We start from the raw sequence: 17,903 nt of genomic DNA on the forward strand, positions 1-17,903 counted from the left end.
CAACTTTTTAATGCATACAAATCCTAGCCCTGGCCAGCATAAATGCATAATCACTAAATAGTAAATAATAAAATCAAGTGGTGATTATCTAAAGTAGGTTTTAAGTGACTCTGGCGCTCTGCGCCATGCAAATGTAGTCATCGGCTGTTTAATTATATTATAGCATATGCACCATATGGTCGGTTTGAATTTTGCGCCAACATCACGGTGCAGCAAAAGTGCATTTATTTGGTCCTCGTGTAATAGTGCATCAGAGCGCCTGCAGGGCGCACTGGGCGCAGGCTGCAGCAGCGACTGCATAGACGCATAGTAGGATTATTTATTATTTCGTTTAGCCGGTGGGTAGCCAGCGTACTAAATAGCGTTAGTTGCAGCAGCTGATAAAAATAAGACAAAAACAATGTCGCCAGAAAAAGGAACTTTGCGCGTCTCCGCCACCGGTCACACTGCAAGCCGAACGGCCCGATGCCATTGGCTCATCCGCGTATGCACCGCATAATGAATTGCCGTAACGCGCGATTTGACGAAAAAAGACTTTTTTTTCCCTCGTGGTTTTTTGTTTTTCCTCACCCCCGCCAACGTTAATAAAAACTGGAAACATAAAATATTATATACAAGATACATAAACATTATATACATCATAGTATCATACACCGTTTCTCATTCTTCAATTCTCAATATTCCACGGCAGTTGTTCACTATTTAATGCGAATTTTATATTTCGCACCGTATTCTAATATATACGCGACACGCACGTTGCGACGACAGCTCACAGGGCAGAGGGTGCAAAAAAACAAAATAATATTATACATTTTTATCGCTAGGACCAAACATAATTTTCATCTTGCCCCGTCCCCGAAGCGTGCAAATACGAACCGGCAGCAGCCCCAGTGACCACCTTTTGGCCGCGGACGTCGTTTATCATTTGTGTCGGCGTTGGCCGGTCGCGATTACTCAGATTAGCAGTGGACTAGTACTTAGTAGTGACACGACAATCGCCGAACCGATCAACGTACAGTCACTTGACAGAAATCGGAATTTCAGAGTTTCCTAGTTCCGACTCTGAGTCTCGTACAGAATTGAGAATATTAGAATATAGAGGACAAGAGCACCCGAGTACAGGACTCTAATACTCTATAGAGGAGCAGCAAAATCTCTTATTTCTCCCCTCCCCCCATTCGTCGTCGTTATTCGTTACCACCGAGCCGCCGTTGCGCGCGCGTCCCCGATAACACTCGTCGCGTACGCACGCACGCACGCACTCACTCACTCGCCGACCGAACGAAGAGCAGCGGATAATAATATTGTACAGTGTAAAAAACGCCGAAAATCCCCGCGCATCGTTATTATACACACGCACGCACGGAACGTAACGCGTTTTCGGTTAATTATATTATTAATTTTATACCAAATTGTAACGATATATTGTTATTTTTTTTTTATTATTTTAATAATATTATTGCTGCTGTACACCGCGACGCCGCCGAAGCCGTATCGCACGCACGCACCGGCGCCGCCTTACCGCACGTACGTTTCGTAGTCGTGGTCACGTCTGTCGTCACTCGCCGTATACGCGCACCGCCGAATCCGCCACCAACGGCACGCCGAGAACGCCTCATCGCAGCTCCGACACCGACACCGCTGCCGCCATATACCGCGCACCACCCAGACACGCGACGACGAGACATCAGCAACGCCACACACCCGCACACACACACCCGGCACAGCAATGGACGATCTTAAGGTCGAGGTGCTCTTCGAGAACGGCGTCTATTACGAGGTGAGCCCGCGTTGGTTTGGATAGGGACGGCTGCCGCCATAGCGTCTACCGCCGTCGCGCCCGTGTGCGATTTTAATAGGTTATGGTCGCGGACGCCGCCGGTTTTCCCCGTCGAATCTGCGGCGTGCGACCGGGTCTCCAGACCAAACACGCCCGTAACCCCCTCCGACCCTGTTCGAACAAGTCTTTTTGTCCACATTTTGAAAGTTCTCCTTCTCCTTGTTTGAGGTTATTTCGGAGTGTAATTTAAATTTTTAGTACATTTTCACCCCCCCCCCCTCATCACCACCAACCATAATACTAGTCTCTTTCTGCATGATATCTTCCCCTGTAATAGTGGTTGAACGTACAAAGATTGATTGTAAACGGCCGACCAGCCGAAAGATGTAATGTGATTGACTTTATTTCATTCTTCTACAATACGCTTTTTTCACTACCTCGTCATTACGTTCTATTGCGTAGGTACCTGCAATTTAGTCTTAAACGTTAATTCTATGACACCTTTATTTTTAATTTTGCTTGTGTTGAACAAGTTTAACTACCTACCTTTTAATCATTTTAAAATAAATGGTTATTTGTTATACTATCATTTTTAGCAATTCAAATAAATTAGTGCATACTAATTAAGCTCCCACACCTGAACGTGAAAAAAATTTAATTATTGACTCCCGGGTTTAAACGAATAATATACTAATTGAGTCCTAGGATTAGGTAGGTATTTTGAGTAAAATATAAAATCATCTGTATAATCAGAATATACACCAAGTTTATCTCATACATTTTTACCAGTACCCATAAAAAATTTAATTTAATCATTACCTATATTTATTTATAAGCAGGTAACAACTTAATATATTATACACATTAATTAAATTGTACGAAATGTACCTACATTAGAAAAAAACATTTTTAACCATTCATGTAGGTAGGTACCTACCTTGAACTTTTTGTTACAGTCATATGTCTGTAAAAATGGGAACGAAGATGTTTTATATAAAAGATGAGACGGGACTCAGTTAGTATTTAAACATGGACTTAATTAATATTATATTTTAAATTTCATAGGACTCAATGAGGGAGGAGTATGTACCTGTGGTACACACTTTAAAACTGTCCAAGACTCATTTCGTTCTAAAAGATTTTATTGGGACTCAGTGCGTATGCAGCCAAATAAATCAGTTGATTCAGTTCCATCATGTGTTTGGTGTTTATCTACAACATATTTCTGAAATTCTAAATGGTCACGATTAACCAAGCTTTGATGAAAATCACTTTCAAATTTAGCTGTTTACATTTTTTTTAAATTTAATATCCCTATACAAATATAAGTAACATATTTAACATGGTGGCAAATTCGATTCCTTTTAATGTACATACAATTCTTTTAAAGATTTTTTTTATACAACTAAAATAAGTATGCTAGTAGATTTATTCTCGGATTTATTTATCCATATTTTTCACCAAAGCTTAATTATACTAAGCTCTTGTAAATTTATAAAATAATATTTTTATTGTCCCTAAATATAGGATAATAATCAATGTAAGTACCTACCTACTTGTAATACACGTAACCACATAGTATCTACACTTGCTGATCAGCATTTAATGTTACAAGTATGGTAAGAATTTCATGAGAATAGTATGATATGCCTAACATTTTTGCTATAATATACACACACATCATGATAATCTATACTGATATGTTATATTTTACCTAACATTTACCTGTTACCATTAAAACGGTTAAAAAGACCTGTAGATTCCTACAATTTTGCATCTACATGACTATTTGACTACTTCTCATTGACTATTTAAGATTACTTAATCTATGGAAATGATAATTAACTTGAAGAATTAATTTTATTTATTTATTTTAGGGTTTTGTTACGGGTGTAATGGAAAATGAAGTTCTAGTTTCTTTCCCTAATGAGTGAGTATCTTTTATCTATTTAATACTTTTTTTAAGCATTTTAATCAAAATTACAAGTATGCATTAAGAACCTTTGTTTGTTTTTTACTATGAATAATTTGTATTTCAAGAGTAAGATCAGCCTGGAGACTTGCCTTAAAAAAAAATCATGTCTTAAGTATAAAGTCAGGTTTTATATTAAATGATTCAGTTGTATTAAGATTATTTTATTAGACTTAATAGATACTGATAGATTTATGTAAAAGGTTCTTACAACTGGTTGCATAATATATTCATTAAATTAATAATTTGCCAAAATTGAATAGACCAACCATGGGTCACTATTGACCCATCATATGTAAGGAACCATTGGCTCACTATTGAATGCATAGTTAAATGTTTAGTAATTGTTCATGCAACCAGGGATTAATCCCATTAATTTTATTTTAGTTGACACTAAATGTCCAGTAGCTTAACTATCGCTATATTATAAATGTTATAAATGTATATTATAATTTTAGAACAATACCTATAGTTTACAAAAAATTGTTTGAACAATTAATTAACTAAAATGTAAAAGAAAAGGTATGTAGTTAAATACTAACTTTTATTTCAAAAATTTGTCTTCTCGCAAGTCAAATTTTGTTACAAGATCATTCCAGTCTTCAAGCTTTTGATTAATAAATCAAATAACTACCTTAATGTGATTGGAAAAACTTTTTTTTCATGAGATTTTCATTCTATAATATGCTGTAAATGAGAAAAATAAGTGTTAACGAGACAACAGGGTTTCAACGTTGTTTTGTGCTGTCACGTCTAAGGGACATAGTAGTCGAATAATTAATTACTAGGTATACCTACTTACTATATTTCTAAGATATACCTATTATATTTAATTTAATTTGTACAACCTCTATTCATACTAAAACTAAACATGTTGTATTAAATAAAAATGTTCTATGCACTTACTAGTACTGAATACTTGTTTGCTCTAAAATTAGTTGGTAATTTATTTATTTTAAAAAAATTTTGTTAATATTAAAAAGTATTTTTTTTTATTTTTTTTCCAATTTAACACATGTTGATTGATTTTTAATTGTTGAATTAGAGTGATACATAAATAACACATTTTCGATTTTTTCTTCAAATTAAATATGACTGTAGATTTAATTACAATTTATAGAAAGGAATTAAGTCTTACCTTCCATAGATGTTAACAAAATTAGGCAGTGAAAAAAAAAATAAACTATTAAGTTTTCTTATAAATATTAATAATTTATAGAAATTCATATAATAAGTTTTTTTTCCAGATTGTCCTTGATCATATTAAAACATTAAATTATTAGTACCTTACTAAATAATAATACATCATTTATAATTTTTAGTTGGTATCCTGAAACTAAATTCAACTGTGACAATGTTCGTCTTCCCTTGTCAGATGAACAATGTAGTACAGAGTTTATTGATAATCAAGAAATAGAAGTAAAATCAATCAGAGAACCTCATCCTTGTTATGGATGGATAAAAGCAGTGATAAAAATTATCAGTGGTAACCCACCATCCCAGTTTGTTGTCCAATATTTCAACACTACAGTTACAGAAATAGTCTCTCCTGATCGAGTCAGATGCAGTAACATAAATTCTCACATTAATGGCGATACATTTTATAAGTTTGATATTGATGTACCTGAGGATGTTAGAGAATCGTATGTACAATAAAAATAATTTTATAATCAGTTTTAATAAAATTTAACACACCAAAAAATATATTTATAATAATTACCGTGTTTAATCTTTTAGTGCTAAAATAGATGGTATCCACAAAGATCTGCAGAAAGCAATTGGCGCATCTCTAGTGTTATACAATCCTGATCAATCAGTATTGAGTGTTATATCTCGTTCACCATTGACCAGTAAAAGAGCATTGATGTTAGCTGATATGCACTTCAGAAACCTGAACCAAAAGGTTATGTTGCTTAAGAAGACTGAAGAGTTAGCCAGGCAACTGGAAAGTTCCAAGCTACAAATAACATCATCATCTTATACTGATGAATTTAATGTACGTGATGACCTTATGGGTTTGGCTATTGGTGCTCATGGCACTAATATCCAACAAGCTCGCAGGGTTGACGGTATTACAAATATTGAATTAGATGAACATACTGGCGTTTTTAAAATTTATGGAGAAGTAAGTTAGTTTTATAGTACTTAGGCAAAAATATTTAATGTTTCTTGTTTTTAGAATAAAGACGCTGTAATGAAAGCTCGAGGAATTTTAGAGTATAGAGAAGAATTTCTTCAAGTTCCAAGAGATTTCATAGGAAAAGTTATTGGTAAAAATGGTAGAAACATCCAAGATATTGTTGACAAGAGCGGAGTGGTGAGTTATTTTATTTATCCTTGTATTATTTTTAATATTAGTAATTTGGAAAGCCCAATATTTATTGCATTTAAAATTTTTCTTTTACTTAAACATAGTACTCCTATACAGACATTTTATTTATTGACTAAGACATTGGAAACATTTTGCGTTTTTATAAATTGTACACTAAACAATAAAACATTACTTATTGTTAAAGATTCCTATAAATTTAATTTAGTGTTCATTATTTTTCTTATCATTGATATTTGTAGGGTGTAATAAAAAAAAAAACATTCAGTAAATTATGTTAGGAATACTGTATGATTATTTTAATGGTTTTATTGTCAGTTGGTATACCTACTATAAGTATAGTTGTTTATTCTAACTTTGACATTTAAAAAAATATATTATGTCTTTTTTAAATAGTAATATTTAATTTTTAGATGATTGGTTATTATTATTAGTATTTCAATTTAAACAGTTATATTTTTTTCTTATTATTGTAGATCAGAGTAAAAATTGAAGGTGATAATGAGCCACAACCTACCATTCCTCGAGAAGAGGGTCAAGTTCCTTTTGTGTTTGTTGGCACGGTAGAAAGCATATCTAATGCTAAAGTTCTACTAGAATATCATTTAGAACACCTTAAAGTATTTATTTAATCTGTTTATTCTAGATTTTTTTTTAACTAATTAGAAATTTTTATATTTAGGAACTTGAACAAATTAGGCAAGAAAAAATGGGAATGGAGCAAGAGTTACGTAGTATTCATAGTACTGGACCAGCTTCTTACCAACATCCCTTGGTTCAAAATTATACGATGCAAAGGCGAAATGACCGGTAAATTAGTACAATTATATAAATTATATCTTCTGGTTTGCGAAAAAAAAAATTTTAAGTACTCAGCTTTATTTATAAAAAGTTAGAAACAGCCTTACAGGAGAGGGGATATTTAGCTTTTCAACTGTAAGATCCGTCAAATTGTATGCTCGAAACACCACACCGAAACTCTCGTGTATTATTGAAATATAAATGTTAAATATCCTTTGCACACATAATTTGTTTGCTCAATTTATTTGTGCTTAAACTAACCTTTTTATACTGGCTTAATGTATCCATAACAATATTAAAAACAGCCAATTTTTAAAAGTTAAATCACATACAATATAAATATAATTGACATGAATTGACCAACATTTACATAATTATTTATATGAACTCTTTCGAATTAACATTAATTAAATATAATATTTTCTAGCTAAAACAATTTAAGCATTATTGATTAAGTAAGAATTATATTTTTAAATGTTAAGTTAACCACAGCTAAAAATATGCAGATTGATTCTAAGTAGAGCCAATTGACAAAATACATTCTGAGTATACTTTTTTTTATGTAAGTTGCAATATTAGGTAGTTTCCAAAGTATACATAATTTTTAAATATGCTATTATTAATGCTAAAGTTTTTCAAGTATGTTTCAGCTTAGGTTTGTTACCTGAATAAATATTTTGAAATATAATGTGTTAGTCCATCAAAATTGTTTTTCCTGTTGAAACCACCAAATGAAATACTAAATATTACAATTAAGATTATTGGTTATCAAGCTGTTAGTTTGTACACATTACTTCTTCATAACAATCCCTTATTATCAGACTTGGGTAAATAATAAACTAAAAGCTGATTAAAATATTTTATTCTGACAAAGCAATATTGAATAAAATAAATTTTCATTATATTGTAGTAGGTACATTTAACAACCTTGTTTGCTGTATTAGTAATTTTTAAGGATTTTATAAACATAAAATAATAAATTCAAAACATTTTATGCAATTTTCACAATATAGTCACTGACATTAATTGTGCAAAAACTGAGTTTAATCATCTGTTAAATATTTAACTATAACTATTTATTGTTTGTTTTTTATTTGTACAGTAACTTTAATGCTGACAGCGAAAACATGAATAATGGCCTAGGTAACTCTATGGGAAGAGGAAGTAGCAGACCTAGAGGTACCTCAGGCCGTGGTCGAGGTGCAAGGCATGATTTTTATACCAATAGTACGTAATTTTTTTTGTAGACTTAAAAAAGTACAGTATTTATAAATAAATATTAATTTTTTTAGGTGGTAGTAGTAGAAACCAACATCCAGATGGAGTTGATGATAGACTTCCACCACCTCCCCAACGTACAAATCAATACCAGTACAACCGATCAAGTGGTCAGGGAAATAACTTATCCAGAGAACGTCGTGGTGGTAGTAGTAATTCAGCTCCCAGAGGTTCCAGAGGTGGTGGAAACAGGAGAATGGATGATAGAAGAAGAACTGCTGATGATGAGCATACAATTCTTGACAACGCTCAAGACAGTGGTGATAGAGGTAATAAACTAAGTTGTTAATCATTTTTTGTGCTTTTGTTTGTTTGTTTGTTTTTTTTTTGTTTTTGAATGATGTTTTTAAAATTGTTGCTTGATCAATTCAAAAAAATGATAATAATGATAATGAGTATAGTATGTTATTAGAATAAGGCTTGGAAGAAAAAGTAGATTTAGATTGCTTTAATTTTATTATTTAGCACTTTTTGGCAATATTTTATTAATACACATACATTTAATTTTAACTAGGTATGAGTCCAGTGCAACACAATTCAAATTTTAAAATAAATTGTCATCATTTTAAAAATACCATTTGTGCTTAAATATTTCATAGGATTAAAAGCTTTGTAATGGTTGAGATTGTGAACCTAAAACTAAACGTATTATAATTAATACATTTGTTTTAATAATTGTGACTAGAGAGTTTAAACCTAAATCTCAAATTCTCAGTTGATTTTTTAGATTTGTGATTTGAACAATATTTTTAACTGACTTAAATTTGAACACAAATACCTTGGACATTGCCATGTAGGTAATACAAAATAATAATATAAACATTTATTAACTTCAGTTAACACTATAATTTGGAGAGTCTAAAAAATACTATTATTATTATTAATATTATAATAAATGTATTTAAAGAATTTTATTACTATTATTGATAATAATTGTAAAAATGTTCATACTTGAATAAATCTGTAGTTGACACTGTAAAAAATAGGTTTATAATATGATCCATTCTGAAGCAATGGGCTAGTTTTTGTGTTCATTTATATTCTTACATTTTAACTTCAGATTAACACTGGTATTATAACTTAAATTTAACTACTTATAAAAATTATTCACCCATAAGTAAAATACTGAGTGCGGGGGAGTTCCTAAATGAAAATAAATAATATTAATTTTATTTTTACCGGTTTTGAATTAATATTTTTTATTTAATATTATTTTTTCTTATCGTTTTTTTTTTTCTCTTATTTTATTTTATTTTGCGCTAGAGTCTGTATCTAGTGTGGACGCGCAAGCACCGAAGTCAAAAAGCAGTCAAAAACGAAGAAATCGCGCCATAGCTGCTGCTCAAGGTGAACCATCAATCAATTCTAATCCCATTGGTAGTAATAGTGACAATGCTAATGACTGTAAGTAATGCATAACTAAAAAAAAAGCTTGTAAATAATAAAAGCACGGATAGAAGTTTGTGTTACAAGGATTAAAAAAAAAAAAAACAATGTTTTTTTGGAAAGACCCAGTGACTGATGCAGGAGTACCACATTAAATTTGTCATTAATCATTATTAAATAAATAGATTAGCTACTTATTTGTATTTTGATAGCAACTGTATATTTATGTAGTACCCAATGTAATATGGTAATTACGTTGTTGAGCAATACCTTTATTTTGCATGTTTTTCATTAGTATATTAACATTGAACATAATATGTATTTAATATTTTAATAATATTACTTAGATAACCAAACATATGAACAAAAGCACATCTAATCATAGAATAGTTTAATTAGACATAAATTTGTTTGCTTATAGATACTTTTATATATCTATCATTTTAGAAATTTAATTACACTAACATATTTACATATTATACATTATACATTGCTAAATTAACTACTGCAGTTATTTTAAACTATGCTCTATATAACAGTGGTTCTCAACCAGTGTGCCGCAAACTGTCTTTAAATGTCCTGTAAAATTATTGAAAATATAAAGCATTTATAATACATATTATAGTATTTGGTTGCTTTTATAAAACACTTAGGGATGCCATGAACATAAAAATGTTGAGAACCACTGCTTATATAGAATAAGAGTACAGCACTTTTGAGCACGTTAGACAAGGTCCCGAACAATGTTATACCTTCGAGCAATAGCAAGCCTCTTTAGAATATTGGCTATCCATTGTTGGCAGCCATGATCGTCTGTGGCGCGTGGGATAAATTATTAATGTGGGTTGAGCATGCGCAAATTCGATAGATTTCCTAGTGTTGTACTCTTATTCTAGATTGAATTTAGTTATAGTTGATTATTAACATGTTTCTGAGCTAATGATGTTTTGATCATTTAGGGACGTATGACTTCAGTAATGACAATAAAAGTGAACCAATCAGCACGTCTCAGACTACCAACAATGGAAGTACTAATAATGGTAATGCAAACAACGGAAACACCAAACCAGCTAAAACTCAAAAGTCCAAAGGTCAACAGAACAAGTCTCCTGCTAAGAACAAGTCCAACAGCACCACAACATCAGCAGCTAATGGACAGCAAGTCATAGTAAATGGCTCATCATCTGCACCTGATGCCGATTCTGCCTAAGTTTTAAACCTACTATTATAACATCTATAAGAAACATAAAGATAATTTTTTGTTTCTAAAAAAAAATCATTTCTTGTGGTATAAAGATTTCAAACCACAAATATTTTATTTAAAATATTTATAAAATAATAATAATAATTAACAACAAAAGATAGCATCTTAAAAATGTGTGGGAATTAATGTAATTGTATTAGAATTCTTTTCTGCACTTATAGATATTTATATTTTTTATTTTCTCAATGTAAAAATAGTCATGTTAAATACAAAAAAAAGATATATTTAAAATCTGCTTTCTTAATGCATGACACAACAATATACACATATATATATAAATGGAACAACAAATTAGGTTTTTTTCCTAGAAGACCTCAATATTGAGATTTAATAAGTCTTAGCAAAAATTTAAATATCTATCATGTTTGTCAGCAAGCAAACAGGCTTAACAGATTATTTCTAACTAATTAAAATTAAAAACAAAAAAAAATCATTATTTATTTATATATAATTTTTTCTATTAACAGTGTGTTCTATATGATTTTGTTTGAAATTTTAATTTCAAATAAAAATTTTCACAAAACAATTTTTAAAAAATATATTCATTACTATATCCTTAATATTCGTAGACATTTTATAAAATACAATTTTCTTAAATAAAAATTTAAAAAATATAATATTATTTTGAAAAAGAATTCAATATATACTTTTTTATTGTTAATATTATGCAATATAATAATACAACAATAATAATTATTATTATAATGAATTTAATTTATACTTAAAACAAAAATATAGTGAATTAGATTTGTTACATGGCATTAATTGACAGTCACAATGTCAAAATTGTGTACGTAAAACAAATAAAACGTTAAAAGTAAACACAAAAAAAACTCCAATAAAATGATCTTTAAACAAATAGTTTTTTTCACTCATATGCAAATATGCATTTATTTTTTGCGTACACTATTAAACAAATCCAATATACATTTGGCTTTGTTTATTATTATAGGTACTTATTTATTTATTATTTTTAAAACTAATATTAGTAGTTCTATAATGATTTAATTAATAATTATGTTGATAGCATTTTTTTTAATGTATGAATTAATAGGGTGTGCAGTCCAATTAAATTTGGTCATTGGGCTACAATTTATTCAATTGTAGTACACGGTTAACGTCATGTCTGTACTAAATTTTGTCAAAGTCGTTGTAACGGAGGGACGACAATTTAATTGTGTCTTATTAATATGTAAAACTTATCTGCGAGTAGAAGATCACTCATTATGTCTTAAATGTCTAATTATTATGTCTCACTAAGTGAATGATTCGAGTAATTTTGGCACCTTGTTTAGTGGATTCTGCTGCAATCGTCCAGCATTATATATTGTGACTTTTTCATTGATGTATACATAATATATAAATATATATATTATATATAATATTATTACGATCATTATAAATTATACATGCCTATCTCTTATATAAATGTTTATAAATGTATTAATATATTATACGTGTATACTATATATTATATACATATAATTATATAAGATATTAAAGGTAATATACATCCTCATAATATACTATTAGTTATATAGTATAATCTACTGAAATACATTATTATAATTTTTTTTTTTGCATAATAAATAAATTGTACATTTTTGAAATAATTTATATCATCTTTTCTTGTTTGATTTTGTTATTACCTCTAGTCCTCTATACTGGTATTATATTATTAGTGATTTGTCTGGTAGGTACGTACCCAACTGAGCAATAAGTAGCCATACATATTTTTTATGAATGCAGTCTTCAGTCAGGTACAACTACTCGCTGTTTACCGTGATTTTGATGGACAATTGCCCGGTAATTTGAAAGGGGTATGTGGGTGGGCGAGTACTGAATTTAGTGAGAAATTGTAGTACACGACTAGCTTTATCTGAATATAATATTTAATCTATATATATTCAATTCAAATACCACAGTCCCCTCACTCACACATTCATCGCTAAATCTCAAAAACTTCAAAACGTACGAACATAGAATTTGGAATTGTGGTTCCTCTAATGCTCTAAATGTGAATTAGAATGGCTTCAATTAAAGAAACTATATCATCTTAAAATCAAATGTATGTGTGTAGCTTATATACTCGAAAACTACTCAATTGATAATTTGATGAAAATCTCGGAAAGAACAATCTCTTGTTTTTAGAGATTGAACCGTTTAAACCAATTTAAGTACACCAAATTCTAAATCCAATCCTCGACTTGTGGTTGCCCGTCTAGGCATATGATCACTTTGGTCGACATAAACCTAGCACCCTCATACATTTAACCCAAATTGTGCCTATGCTGAGACTAGGTAGTAGGTACTGTTTTTTTAGAATTGTGTAATAATTTTACTACTTTTTATTTGCACTGTCATAATATGTTCAGTGAAGGTTTCTAAAGATATTCTTTGTAAGTTTTGCATCCTTTATAGATTATAGTTTACCTGGTAATCCCTAGCCTGTGGTATAGTGCACACTTGGCAGGTGATCTATTGGACGTATTGCCACCAAGGGATGAGTGATTTTAGCCACATCGGGTACAAATGCATAATTAATGTATCTTGGTGTATACGTCATATTATTCATATTTCACAATAGGTAGGTAACTCTTGAAGTGGGGGATTGAACTTATATATACTCCTGACAATTTCAGAAGTGAACAAAATCTCCGTTAGTGGGGATCTATTTGTATTTTAGTTTTTATTAAAGATGTATGAAATGTATCTTTATTAAATTTATTAGTGTAGGTTCGAGAATACAAAATACATCATAAATTTGTTTTTTCTTACCCTTAGTAGCACTGGAGTAAAGGCTAGCAGTATAAAACGAGCACTGCTGTAGTGCAGTAGGTAGTAAACCTAATAGGTACAAATTGGAATACGAATCCTCGTTAAAATATTACCTATAACAATATATCAGCTACCTTAGGGGTGTCCTGAACCTAACAATACAATCTTCTTTATTTTTTTTGTAAACTGTTTAGGAGCATAGATTTTTTTGAAAATATTGATGTACCTATAACCCAGTGTTTCCCAACCATTTTTATTCCTGGACTCATCGTAAATTTTCATGGATCTGATACCTCCCCCTAATCATTTTAAATTTTAAGTGTTTTTGGTTATAATAGGTAAAAGTTAAATTATAAAGTTTAATACAATTTTTTTTGTTTAATATTTGTTTTTATAAATAAAAACTTGAAATAAATAATTATATATTAACCTATAATTAATAAATATAAATTACAACCAACACCGAAAGTCGTGAACTTCGTAAGACTATAAAAACTAATGATTTCTGGCAATTTTTTTTTGCATTATATAGTTCTTAACTGGTTGCAACACATAAGTTTCCAAAATAAAAAAATTTTGTGGGCGCTAAACTAGATTCTAAATTTATAACACTAAATTTGAAAAATATTTTAGGGGTTTTGAGAATTGTCTTCAAATTATCACATTTAATTATTTTATATAGTGATATTATTGGTAGGTTAAGTTTCTATTTTATAATAGATTAATAGTCAATAGGTTACCTAAATCGACGTTGATGGACAGTCAATTGTATTATTTGAAAAAAGCCATCCTAAATACGTCAATTTTCATTACTGCTATAGCACTGTAGCAGTAGTGCTTTTAGTACTGCTGTAGCCTGTAAGGTTTCCTGCTATATAGGACAGTATATAACTGTCCACTGAGATGTCGGGGGTCACAAAAATCTATCCTCTCATAAAACACCATTGAAAATATCACTTCTATAGCAGTAAGAAATATTTAAAAATGACCCTCGACGTCAACTTTGAATATTACTGCTGTAATATTTGGCAACTGTCCATCAACGTGATAAATCCCGGTAGTCGAGTTTTGGACAAGTACCTATATAGGTTACTTATAATAATTCATATTGTATTTTAACTATAGGTACCAAAAAAATATAACTTCTCAAACATTGTGTCTATGGGCACTGGCGGAAGAATGTATTAGAATGTCTATAAACTTTCGGACCAGTTTGTAGAGTTAAATTTGGCATGCGAACTATAACTGAAATAAAAACCTGCAGAATAGGTACATTGCAGATCACAAAGATTGCTGTAAAAGAACATACGATTTATCAATATACTGAGTATAATATACATTGGCCCAAATAAGGGGGGGGGGGCTTAAGTGTCGGTCAAGTCCGCCTAGTTCAAAATCTAGTAATTAGTACTAATTTGTATATTCTGTGGTACGAAGCAATATGGCCTATGGGGAGGGAGGCTTGTGTCCCCCTAAAAAATTTAGTCAGTTTGGGCCTATGATAATATATAAGTTCTATGGATTTATCATAGAAGATAATATATTTTATAATATCTATGGCAATCGTCAATTGTCGAAATTCGTTACAGTTCTAATATTTTCAGCAAATACTATAGTTGTATTACAAATATAATATATTGAATTTATTTCAGTGAACAAAAAAATATTAAGCCATCAAAATAGACGGACAGTTCGTTAATAATGTAACTTTTAACACAAGCTCATACATTTCGTTATGATCAGGTTATTTTCATAAAATATTTCGATACTTTCAAGTTTCAGCTTGGGGCGAGATGAAGATGGATGAAGTCATGAAAATAGCTGTTTCTTCGGCGACGGCAGTATCTAACAACATTAGGTGTTCACCAGAAGAGTCGATGTTTACGTGTAAGTTTGTTTTTATATTATTACTATTTTACATTTACTTTTTAGACTTTAATTATATATTTATTGCCACGGACAATCTGTTAACTGGGTGATGTAGAAGCAATTATAAGTTTAATCCCAAAAGCGCAATGTATGAAATACGCGAGACCGAACAGTCCAAAGGTCGTCTCTGTTTCACCACGCCAAGTTTAATACGTACCTTTTTGCATATACTATACGCCGGGTATCACCTTAGGTTTGCTCGAAATATTTAAAACAATATTACGTTATTAATCTATATATTTTATATACATCAATGCATTATACACTTCATATATTTTATTAGTATACGCCATACTTACACCTTTTTTAGTGTAAGGTGAAACCATGCCGGTATAAAATAGTCGACTATTTCATATGCCTATAAATACCTCAACACGAATCAAAATATTTTTAAAATTTCATGTATCTACGGTACGTAAGTAATTTATTTTAGAGTTACACCAAGAACCGAAATCGGTTTTGTCGAAAATCGGATTTCACGTAACAATTCCAGTTTTTCCTAATTTTTTTTTTGTTTTCCCGGCACTAAAACTGACTAATAATTAGCAAAACCCGAATTACATGACATTATGATACAGAATACAGATAACATAATATTAAAACCGATTAGCGGCTTCTGCGATTGTGATATCGATATCTTACAAATTATAATTCCCAATGTATTTTTACATTATTAAACCTTAGTGCATTTTCGAATACTTCGATAGCGTTTTTCATAAGCCTTCTATTTACATTGCAGTGCCCATTGTTTAAATTTAGCAATAACTTTTAGCTGTAAAGTCCCAGAAGTAAGAAATTGTATGGGTACTATACAAAGTGTAAGTACTTTTTTCGGTTATCCAAAAAGGCAAAGTATTTTGCAATTATCAATAGTAGAAATATTTCCACAGACTAATCGTTTTAAACTAAAAAAATTATGTGCAACTCGATGGGTCGATCGCCATGATGCAGTTATATTATTTGAAGAACTTCAACCAGCCATTTTACATGCACTAGATAAAATAACACTTTGGCCAGATTCTGACACTTCTGCAAGTCATCTACTTACTGCGATAAGACAGTTAAAATTTCAAACAGCTTTAGCTATTTTAGTGAAATTACTTTCCATAAGTTTTCCTCTCAGCCGATATCTTCAAACAGTAAATCTTGATCCAAAAACTGCACTAGAAGCTGCATCTAATGTTCAAAATACTATTCAGGAAATTAGAGAAAATTGTGATGTAGAGTTTCAACAATTATTGTTATCTGTGATAACATTGTGTGAAAAATTTGATATTACTGTTAGTTTGCCACGTCAATGTAAATCAGATAAACCAGAATATTTTTTGAGATTCTCAGTATTCATACCTTTTATAGATAATTTTCTAGATCAATTGAACGATAGATTAAAGGTAAATTCAAACAATTAGTAGAAACATATCAAGATATAGTTAATGAATGTACCGATTCAAATCTAAATGATAATTTATTAAACGGAGAATTAGATTTGTGGTACACTAAATATTCAACTTTAACATCTGCTGAACTCAAGAACAAAAATGCTATTGAAGTATACTTCCAAACCTGTCCAGATGTTTATCCAATAATATCTAAGCTTCTTCAAATATTTATTACACTTCCAGTATCTACTGCCACAGGAGAACGATCGTTTTCAACACTCCGTCGTTTGAAAACTTATTTGAGAAATTCTTCTGGACAAATACGTTTAAATGGTTTAGCCTTACTTAATATTCATCGTGATATTAACGTGGATATTAATGATGTTTTAGATGAACTTGCTAAAAAATCGAAACGAAAATTGAATATAAATTTATAGTTTGAAAAAAAAAATATTTACATATTTCAACTTTTTATAGTCAGCGTTATAAAATAGTTATACACTTATAAAATATTTAATGTATGATGATTTATTATAATAAAAACACACAATTCAATAAAATGTTATATGTTACACTTTTATTAACCCCCCCCCCCCCAAAAAAAAAAAAAATTCTGGATACGCCACTGCCTAGGGGATGCCATTAATCCGAATTCCGAGGTAAAAGGAAATATATAACTTCGGATGATTACATTCTGGAGATAACAAACCAGACGAATATGAAGATACGTAGGTATTGTTTGGATGAAACAAAAGCATGGACAACGAATTCAAGGGCCGTGGAATTTTGGTTTGTGTTGCGCAGGCATGATGTAAAGAGACATATCAAAGTAGAAAAGCAAGATTTTACCGGTCAAACCTAAGTTTTCCTGGTATTCGTACTTTTACTGCAACGTATATAGGTATAGGTACGGCTATATATAGGTAGGTATGATTATGTAGCTGGAGCCGTGTAGGCACAATATGATGACGATTTACGAACACTGCGTGAAATTTTTCGCGCCCATA

The 17,903-nt window shown here is 30.7% G+C and overlaps 2 protein-coding genes across 4 annotated transcripts; both read left to right on the plus strand.

Annotated features, from left to right (window-relative positions):
• Window positions 1-1,200: 1,200 nt before the first annotated feature.
• LOC132940723 (fragile X messenger ribonucleoprotein 1 homolog) lies at window positions 1,201-12,427 on the plus strand. Of its 3 annotated transcripts, none has more exons than XM_061008436.1 (11): window positions 1,202-1,780; window positions 3,658-3,710; window positions 5,075-5,395; window positions 5,490-5,877; window positions 5,932-6,069; window positions 6,558-6,701; window positions 6,764-6,891; window positions 7,985-8,109; window positions 8,175-8,429; window positions 9,424-9,507; window positions 10,506-12,427. In XM_061008436.1, the coding sequence occupies exons 1-11, from the start codon at window positions 1,730-1,732 to the stop codon at window positions 10,754-10,756; spliced, it is 1,938 nt and encodes a 645-aa protein (XP_060864419.1). In that variant the 5' UTR covers window positions 1,202-1,729; the 3' UTR covers window positions 10,757-12,427. The 3 variants fall into 3 exon arrangements, with proteins under 3 accessions (XP_060864420.1, XP_060864419.1, XP_060864418.1); XM_061008435.1 differs by having other exon boundaries at window positions 1,207-1,780; window positions 9,424-9,564; XM_061008437.1 differs by lacking the exon at window positions 9,424-9,507 and having other exon boundaries at window positions 1,201-1,780.
• A 2,954-nt stretch (window positions 12,428-15,381) lies between these two features.
• LOC132940581 (52 kDa repressor of the inhibitor of the protein kinase-like) lies at window positions 15,382-17,333 on the plus strand. Its single transcript, XM_061008309.1, has 3 exons — window positions 15,382-15,475; window positions 16,277-16,797; window positions 16,902-17,333. Exons 1-3 carry the CDS (start codon window positions 15,382-15,384, stop codon window positions 17,331-17,333), a joined length of 1,047 nt encoding a protein of 348 aa, XP_060864292.1.
• The last annotated feature ends 570 nt before the right edge of the window (window positions 17,334-17,903 follow it).

The sequence above is a fragment of the Metopolophium dirhodum genome, chromosome 3 (assembly GCF_019925205.1).
Source record: "Metopolophium dirhodum isolate CAU chromosome 3, ASM1992520v1, whole genome shotgun sequence".
Classification (NCBI taxonomy): domain Eukaryota; kingdom Metazoa; phylum Arthropoda; class Insecta; order Hemiptera; family Aphididae; genus Metopolophium; species Metopolophium dirhodum.